Source organism: Solanum verrucosum, unplaced genomic scaffold (assembly GCF_900185275.1).
Source record: "Solanum verrucosum unplaced genomic scaffold, falcon-dt-bn FXZP01000261.1, whole genome shotgun sequence".
Classification (NCBI taxonomy): domain Eukaryota; kingdom Viridiplantae; phylum Streptophyta; class Magnoliopsida; order Solanales; family Solanaceae; genus Solanum; species Solanum verrucosum.
In genome coordinates this window covers 2,720,541-2,730,467 of record NW_026019969.1, presented here as the reverse complement: position 1 = coordinate 2,730,467, position 9,927 = coordinate 2,720,541, and the positions used below count along the sequence as shown (strand labels likewise).

General features: G+C 33.6%; 1 protein-coding gene across 3 annotated transcripts; it reads right to left on the bottom strand.

Annotated features, from left to right (window-relative positions):
• Window positions 1–820: 820 nt before the first annotated feature.
• LOC125815272 (auxin response factor 9-like) lies at window positions 821–5,478 on the bottom strand. 3 transcript variants are annotated; one of them, XM_049494712.1, is made up of 14 exons: window positions 5,190–5,478; window positions 4,459–4,574; window positions 4,263–4,358; window positions 4,110–4,166; window positions 3,759–3,911; window positions 3,409–3,493; window positions 3,162–3,252; window positions 2,883–3,047; window positions 2,683–2,796; window positions 2,524–2,596; window positions 2,287–2,434; window positions 1,569–2,194; window positions 1,292–1,479; window positions 821–1,216 (listed from the first exon to the last, which is right to left on the bottom strand). In XM_049494712.1, exons 1-14 carry the CDS (start codon window positions 5,215–5,217, stop codon window positions 1,069–1,071), a joined length of 2,088 nt encoding a protein of 695 aa, XP_049350669.1. In that variant the 5' UTR covers window positions 5,218–5,478; the 3' UTR covers window positions 821–1,068. The 3 variants fall into 3 exon arrangements, with proteins under 3 accessions (XP_049350669.1, XP_049350668.1, XP_049350671.1); XM_049494711.1 differs by having other exon boundaries at window positions 4,459–4,577; window positions 5,190–5,477; XM_049494714.1 differs by having other exon boundaries at window positions 4,459–4,577; window positions 5,318–5,408.
• Between the last annotated feature and the right edge of the window lie 4,449 nt (window positions 5,479–9,927).

Below are 9,927 nucleotides of genomic sequence, written 5' to 3'. Positions count from 1 at the left end.
CAATGCTAGGCCCATTATCCAGCTCCCAAGGTACTCCAAATTACATCAAGTATAAGCTCCAAAACAAAAGGACAGTCCAAATAGTCTAAGCAAAATTGGAGTAGCACAAGGGATGACGACCTCATAAGATTTGAAAATAGAGAAAAAGACGTTGCCCAAACTGAAAATATTTCACGTCTTTGTCACAAAGATATTGTTATTTTTATCTCCTTTCGAAAAACAACTCTTTTTAGTTTTGCCAGAGAGAATCCTAAAAGACAACACCACTAGCTAGAAAGAATCCTAAAAGACAACACCACTAGCTAGTAGCTAGTAAACTTGAGCACATTTTCTTTCTTCACAAACAGACAGACTAGATCACAAATATTAAACCTCCTAAAGGGTTGCCATTTGTAATCCCACCAAACACCATATAATTACGTATATTATAAAGAAACCATGAATAAAATGAGATTCCAAGCTTTTAGGACCACAGGGCTAAAAGTATAATTTTTCTTAGTTGAGGATAACATGCAGAGCAAAGAAGGACCATTACTGGGCACCATGTGCATATGTATTTAGCCTTGAAAAATCAATCTTCTATGGAGTATATAGTATATAGTCAGTAGTAATGTGCCAAATAATTAAAATAGTACGGACTTGAGGCAGAGCCTGAAAAGATAATGGGGGGCCACAAATTCATAGCTGTCATGTTGCAGTTACTGTCACTCTTTTCCACGCAGCGCTATAAAGAAATAGCACAACCATAGTTTGCCATCAAGAAACAAGCATGTCTAAGTTTTGTTTGCTTTTTCCACAGACTGATCAAAACAAACCCCACCAAAAGCTGTCAACAACCACAAAAGTATTCACATTTTCCACAACTAACTTTCACCAAGTTTCTTAACTACAACATTAGTAAAATCTAACATTAATCTACTTCCTTACTGCTCTTCTACTTTGGAGCAAATCACAAACTCCAGTCTTCCTAGTTTTTCTTATCAGAGGAGAGAAACACGCGAAAATTAAATTAAAGAAAAAAACATGTCTATTCCTTAAGCCATTGTATCAACAATTTTGTGCAAGTCATCATCCTTCAGCCTTTAGCTCTGAATCTACACTCGGCATTGTCCCTTCACCTTCCAATGATAAGATAGGAAGCTTACATCTAGGAGTCATCTTCTTCACTTCCTCGCTAGAATATATAAATATCCTCCTCACCATGTTGCAGAACTCGCTGCAATCAAGAAATTAAATCAGAACTAGTCAACGAAAAAAGCTAATGAAAATAAAAACGGTTGCAGAGACTCACAGCCATGGATCATCCCCCACAAGCATCATATCACCCTCATCATCCGTGTACACAACTTCCCATTTGTTTCGAGGGCAAAGCTCTCCCTTGATATCAAATATCTTCTCCAACTCACTGATGAGATCATCATAGCCACTTAGTGCAGTCAAGTCAACTGCACGTCCAACACGAACCCCTTGCATTTGCACCTATAATTTGGATAAATATGCTTACAGATAAGTAAAGTGAACAAATGGTTCCAACAATCTAAAGAACTAACATAAACTATCTTGTGTACCTTAGTACGAGTTCTTGAAGAAGTGGGGCCTTGTTTGTGTGTATCCTTTGGTAGTGCCTCCAATTGGACTTGTTTCTTTTCATCTGAAGGATTCAGATGCTCAACGTTCTGGTCCTTATCAACTTCAGACTCATCATGCACAATGGGTGCCTCATCAGCGCAGTTGGATGTAATGTTGGGACCAAGCATTTCTTTCGCCTTAGTAGGCGTATTATTAGAGTTGTTCCGCAAGTCAATTCCAAATAAGCGACAACCAGAAGAGATCTCACGTTTATTACCCCTATTCACTTGGTCATGTAAGAGGCCACTACTTGCCTTTGAAGACATCGGAGAGCCATAATCCAACAGAGCTGATCGTGTGATCAGCTGCTTGTTGTCTTCAATAGAGTCTCGGAGCAGATTGAGGGAACCATTTGCAAGCATACTATGCTGCCAAGCTCCACTGAGATATGTCCTACAACTAGTGTTGCTCACGCTGTTGGAGAGGCAGCTATTCTGCTTTGAGGACCAGAATAGTTGGTTATCATGACTTTGCACATCCGTAATACCACTTAAGTGGCTCACTTCAAGAGTAGGACCAGATCCAGGGCACCAGAATGGAGAAGCAGCCGAGGCAACTGCAATCTCTGCAAAAAAACATTTATTGCTGGATTCCAATGACTGAAATTGTAGAAGGGGACAGGAAAAGTGAGACACGAGTGCAGAAGTAACTATATACCAGTGCGGGGAAGATCAAGGGGACGGGGTCTTTTGCTCTTTATTCCTGGTTGTGCAACATCTACACATGTAGAAGCGACAAAAGGCTCTATCTCCCATGGTGAAACCCTGTCTGGCCTTACCATGGATGCTGGTTCATCCCATTGAATCTAGAAGAGAGTAAAACTTAAACAAGTATCAAAACGAGACAATGAATGTGCCAAACGTTTCCATCTATGAAACCAAACATATTCTTCACCTTCAAGGATCGCCATTTAGATTCTGACCATTGTGAGGAAATGTCACCAGTTCCAACTATAGTTCCTGTAAACCTGACAATTAAAACCCACAGAAATCAAAAGCTGCAACAGCAGCATGACCTTCAAATTAACACAAGAAAAGGAAATGAATTGTGAACCTTCTTTCAGGAGAATCTTCTCCTTCAAACCTCATCCTGAAACGCATACCCACTGAGAACCCATGACTCACAGCCTCCAGATACTTGTTTAATCCAACTATAAATTGGCTTGTCCTGATTGATGTCATATGGTATCAAAAGAATTAGGAAGATGTCATATAACATGCACAGTGTAAACATTTTACGAGAGGATAGAGGACCTTGGTTTATAATACACAACAAACCGAGTCTGCGTTGTAATAGCATGAGATGCAGTGGCAAGAACTCCAAGATGCATACTTTGGCTGGATATCACAGATTGAGGTATAGGGCTTTGCTGACGAGCAAGACGTCTAACCCCAACACGCAGTTCTCCATTATCATCCCTGCAATATTTAAGACATGTGTCACCATCTATGTCATGGAAAATAAAATATGATTTAATTTTATCGAAAATGAACCAGCAGCAGTTCCTAACAAGTAAAAAAGAGAGTTAGCACCTCAGGAATACGAAAGCATCACCAGCAACCAATCTCTTGGATGTTACAAATGTACTCCATCCAGTAGTAAGCAAGTGTCTTCGAGGTTGGCCTGAAAAGTGGCTATGTAGATTAAGGAACCAAGACAATATACATGACCAGAATCTAAATTCAACTAAAAATACTTATTATACCGGGAGAGTTTCTCAACATCAAAAACTCAAAGTGCCAACATTGGTTAATTCTTACTGTACCAAGCAAAAATTACCTCTAAAGATATGCTTAAATCGCCACTCATACCCATGAAGATCTTTGGCAACCAAATCTTGGGTCGGAGTCGCCTGAGTCATGTCCTGTTGATGCCACATATCAGTCCAAAATGTCAGAACATCTAACCCTCTAAAGATTTGCTAAAAGCAATCAAGTCTAAGACAGGGAAGAGGAGAAATGAACCTTCTCTCCTGCCAATTTTGTTATATAACATCAAGATGAGTGAAACTTAGACAACAGTTGCTGATATTGAAAAGATAAGTAGTACGTATTGTAATTTTTAAGCCTATTTTCTTCATCCATCTCATGAAAAAACAAAAAGAAGTGAAAACAAAGTGAAAGAACTACCAGTTGCGGGAGGCATTCATTAGCGTGCTTCCGAAGAACAGAAAATCCTCCATGGGTGCTTGTATCTGATGCTGTTAAAATCTTACAGAACGAGTGAACCGTTCGTTTTGGCAGATCAGGTGGGCATGGATCAGGTTTAGAAGGCTCCTCTTGCTACAAGGAAATAAATCAAGTTGATGAAACGCGAGAATTAGTCAAACTAAAGAATCTAAACAGCAATCATCCAATAATTGTTCAACCCTTTTAAACAGAAAGTTGGCTTAGAGGAGACTGATGCTTCATTTAGCATCATATGCCTGATGCTTAAGAAAAGATGCAGATAAACTAAAAGCAATCACTATAGATAGTTACCTCCGCCTCAGGGTGCAATGTGATCTGGGCATAGACCTCATCGGTCTCTGTCTCCGCCTATCAATTGAAGGGGAATGATCAATGATTAACCATAACAGGGAATTGGCAACAAACTCAATAAACAAAGGCTAGAATTTAGAATCAAGAACATACCAGTAACCGAACGTGAACAACGTGGCAGAGTATCTTAGAAGAAAGATTAAACTGAGGAATTTGTTGATTCACAGCTTGATTTGTCGAAGCCTCTAACTATATAAGCATCAATTAATACACAACCATAGCAAAATTTCAGATTTTTTTTCGAAAATGGAACTTTAGCATCATAAAAAAGAGGGTTGAAAAGAAATACTTGTTCTATGTGACCCTGTGGAAAGTAGTAAACTCGCTCTCCATCCCGAGGAACATCAACTAAAGGCCCTGCACATGCTTTCCAGAGGTCTCTATACAAATCCTCACTTTCCATACCTACTCAAAAACAAATTAACCAGAAATAGAAAATGTAACAAACTCACATAAAAGACATATAATTAGAAAATTGAAAAAAATCTTCAACTTGCCAAAGAAATGAAGCAAAGCCACAGAGACTGAAAAAAGAAATTGAACTCAGCAGTACTTGTTACAGAACTCAACAGAAGCTAGAGCTATTTAAACTGCATTTTTCATTAAAACAGAACTAATCCCAAATCAGGAATTTAATGATTTATGAAATGATCAGCAAATTGCATTAACTAAAGCTTTAAAGTAGCAGTTGAAAATTTTCAGAAAAATATAAAAAAGACAAAGAAGAAGAAGAGAAACAAACATAAAGAGATGCCGAGTCAAGCTTTGCTACCTCTCTTTCTCAGAAAACAACAAAACTTCATTGAAACCCACAAAACTTTAAAAGAAAGAAGAAAGAATCGGCAATTCATTTTCACCTGTATTCTGACTATGTAACTCAGAAGCTCCTCTATGACCTTCAAGCAACAAGGCCCCAAAAAATAAAAAATAAAAAAATCACCCAAAATTTCACAGTAGAATAGAATATAGGAACCTAAAACAACAAATAATGGACGGTAACAACAAAGCTTGAAGAAAAACCTTTCTCAGTGTTCACGCACTTCAACATACCCAATTATCATCATTACAAATCCAAACCAAAAACTTGCAAAGATCCATTTTAGCTAGCAAACAAAATACTGTAGTTAATAATCACCCATTTTCTGCACCTTTCTCTCTCTAAATGTAAACACACATAAGTGTTTGTAACAGCTTTTGTGCTCTTTCTACTGATATTTTTCTAGCTTTGCTTTTTTTTCAGTTACAAAACCACTCTCTGCCTTTTTGAGTCTTGTAATCAGTAACCAATACCACCTTTTTGGATTTCCAAAAACCGCTCTTTTCTTTTTCCCTCTCAACAATTTATCACCTGAATAATCAACGTTTACCAAATACCCAAAACCGCTTCGTTATTACTCCATCTACGTTTCCCTCTCTGTATATCTTTTCGTCTTCCCTCTACTCTATATAGCTGAAATCAAAATCAAAAGCTTCCTTCACATGCTCAGGTTAAAATTTAACCCCAGTTAAGCTTTTTCGTACTAGTAACTTTTTTTATATTTTTTATTGCAACTACCTTTTCTTTTTTTTAGTTACTATAAGCTCCTGGAGAAAATTTTTTACTTTATGGGTTTGTTCGAAGGAGACGAAAATGTTTTTCTGGTTCAAAAACTTTTTAAAACTTATTTTTTTAAAGTAAGAAAATGACTTTCCTCCTACTAAAAATACGAAAAATAAGTTTTACATTGATCACCACACTCGATACTATTATTTGATAGACAATATAAGAATAGTGTTAAATATAATACTAGTTATTAAAAATATTTGCATCAGTTATGCTTGTATTTATTTTTATTTTTATTTTTATTTTTATGCATAATTTAATTTGATAAATTAAAAATAGTGCATAAAAAAATATTTATTAATATACCCTCCACAATTATAGTGGAAAAGATGTAAACAAGGTTTTGATGGGCAATTGAGTCTTTAACCATTCTAATGCATGCATTAAAATTATTGCATAACTAATATCTAGAAATTTATGGTATTCATAATACACACAATAGAGTATAATGTACTACCTCTGTCTACTTTTAATTGTTGTGTTGCGTTTTTTGAAAGTCAACTTGACAAATTTTCAAAGTTAAATTAGATTACATTAATTTGATATTTTAAACAAAAAAATAATAGATATAAAAAAACAATACGAAAAGTACTATAAATTGCAATTTTTTACCTATCAATATAATGAAAAAATACATAGTAAAATATTGGTCAAAGTTCTTAGAGTCACTTATCGTGTGACTCTAAAAAAGAAAATTATGACAATTAAATAAAGTGGACGAAGGGCATAGGCGAACCCAGGATTTGAAAAATCCAGGTGCACCAATATTAAGCTAAAAAAACTTTTTAAAAACGTTATACTTGGATTGAACGGGTGGATTTATTAGCTTGTACCACTGATACAAAGCACAATTTCATACTTATTATGGGGTACTATTAATGATATTTAGTTTCTGTCAGTTTTTCAAGATAAATATACATATATTTATACATGAGTTTTTCTAAAGTTAACGGGTGCACGTGCACCCCATATGACCATGTGGGTTCGCCTCTGACGGAGGGAGAAGTATTAGTTGATAGGTTGGAAAAGAAAACCAAGTCACGTACTAGTAATACACAAAGAGAATGCATGCGTTATTTTTCCCAATACATTCTATCAAACGACCACTTCATGTATCGTTTATGGTACAGAACGCACACTATTTTTTATATTGAAATTTTTCATTAAAAATGTTATTATTCTCATAGATATTTTAATTAAATAAGCGAAAAAATAAAAACTAATAATATTTACACACAAAAGAAAAGTTAAAAAGTTTCTTACTATTTTAAGAAGAAACTATTTTTCATGTATTTTCTATTTCGATAAAAAAAAAAAAATGTGAAGTGACATCAGAGAAATCTGCGATCTTGCCACTTACCGTCCTCTACTGTCTTTTCAGCTTTTTGGAAAATATCACTCTCATTTTACATGTCAAAAGGTAATCCCTTTAATTTGCTTTTAGAACTTATATAAATAAGAAAATAGAAGTAGTTATTCATCTTTCTTTTTTTTTTTGTACTAATAACTGTTAATAAGAATAAAAAAACGAATAAGTTATTATATAATTTCGAATAAAGTTCATTAAAATATGAGCTATATTTGTTTATAGTAGTTCTTTCTGTAACATAACTGAAATATGGGAGAAAGATAACATAAAATAATAGTAGGACTTATAAAATGTGCACAAACAAATATTACATATAATGCGTCATATAAATTCTATAATTGAATCGATAATTGTTCCATTTTTTATTCAAATAATATTATTTTAACTGAAGAGAGTTTATTTTGATGGACAATATATCATTAAACTATGCTAATTATAGAGCAGAGGGATACCTATTTATTTTGCCATGAATGGAATAAGAAGAATAGTTGTACCATGAAAAGTCAACTTTAACCATAGTTAAGTTAAGTAAAACGTGACTTGTAACAGTGCTGTGCTGTGCTGTGGTCCTCACATAACGTCTGCTAAGTATTTACGAACGAAACCCCTCACTATTCATAGCAGCCTTAATTAATTAATATACACGAAATTTAATTGGTTTTTATTTTACATTTACAACAACTAGGGACCAAAGAGGATAGAGGAAACACAATCATACTCTTACCTTAAAAGTGAAAAAATTATTTTTAAAAGATTCTTATTTTAAGTGTATCAAATTAAAATAGTTATGAGTAAAAGAATATGATAAGAAAGAAAATATATAGCTAAAACAAAAAACAATAAAAAGAACTACGAGAGAAATAATAATATCATATGAATTATGATAACAGGCAATGGCAATGCTACAACCTACATGTATTAAAGGAGTTTAAGTGTCAATTGATACTCCTTCGTCAAAAAATTACGATGTGTAGCTTGATAAAGAAAATGTGTGTGTATATATATTCATGATACTCTTTGACTTTTTTATATATTTATTTCGATATATTTCTTTTTATTAAAAGTTTAAGGTTTGTCGTTGCTAATAGATAATAAAAAGTAAAAATCTATATGAATAAATCTAATACAATGACATGAGTTCTCTAGACTACCATCAAGCACAGTCTCGCCTAAAGAATATGACAACGCGCAATTACATATTGATTTTTTACTCTAATCAGTTATCTTCACACCCTCTTAATTTAGATTATGTCTTTGATAAATTACAACTTCATCATATCCTATTTAATTACCTCTCCATGATATATTTTCAATTTATTTTTACCTCTTCTCATTCCCACCATTTTCAATCTCTTCCACTTTCTTACAAAAAAATTGTGCATCTCCTTTTTTTACCTATCAAAATCTTCATGTTTAAAAATATAAATAATAATATTGAACAATTAAAAGCTAGGAATATTTTTATGTGTTATGATTAAATGTATTTCTGTTTGAGTCGTTTTAACATTCATTTTTTCGATGACAAAGAGGTAGAGATGTTTTTCATTACTATTTCATATTAAAAGCAACTCGCTTTAACGCACTAAAGCAAACTTGTAATTTAATGGTAAATATATTTTCCATTAATACAGTGAACGGAAACTGTTAAGTTTGACGACGTTATGACGGGGATCTAAGCCGTCTCTTTCTTTGTCTGCACAATGGCAGGCAACCTCTGTTGGTTGAGAGTAAGCCCGGCAAAATATATCTCTTTTTCCATTAAATAAACCTTATAAATGACCTAATTTACTCAACCTGCCATTCTACTTTTCTGGCCCCACCTAAATGTGAGCTTGCTTCATCAGCCTCATGTTTTTGGTAGACGCGCCTCCACGGTAACGTGGTGGCACTGCCAAACAATCTTTAATTTGAAACTTAATTAACTACATAATTAACAATAAAAGCATACAATTTGATAACTAAATAATATGTTATCTGCGGCCTCTTAAATTTGTCCGCATAATTTACTTAGACACCTCAACCAAGATTAAAACCTAATGAACACTTTTATCTATCCAAAATTTGTTTCTTATTAGACCTTTTTTGATAATCAGTAAAAAAAAAGTTAAGTGTGTGTGATACACATGATGTGGCAAAATTGACTAATTAAAAGATGACATGTCATTGGACATCAATAACTATATAATTTTTTTTTTATGTTAAAAAGAATTAAAGTTATTTCAAATAAATTTTATATCTATTTTTTAGTTAAAAAATAAATAAAATGATAACACATTTTACTCAACCCCACCCTACCCAACCCCCTTTCTTCTTCATCTTCTTCACAAATTTTTTTCTTCAAACCACAAAAACCAACTTCACTACAAATTATTTGCAGATTTAGTTGTTTTTTTTTAAAAAAATTATTCCTAATACGTGAGAGAGAAAGATATTCGAAGAGACTGATACAATAGTGATGAAGAAATTTGTCAATGGTTACTCAACCGAAATCGATTGTAAAGAAAAATCGAGAGGACCCAAATTAATTTTATCAAAAAATATTTTTCATTCCTAATACGTGATAGAGAAAGATATTCGAAGAGTTGGTACAAGAGTGATGTAGAAAGGAAGTTTGTCAATAGTTAATCATCTTGAAATTGATTGCAAGGAGAAATCAAGAGGACCTAAAATAATTTTATGGAATTATTTGATATTGTTTTTGATAAGTTTAATGGGTTTACAATTTAATTTGAATTGTGATATTTATTCGAAGGTGACTGGAACTGGAAATGGAGATGGAACGTCGG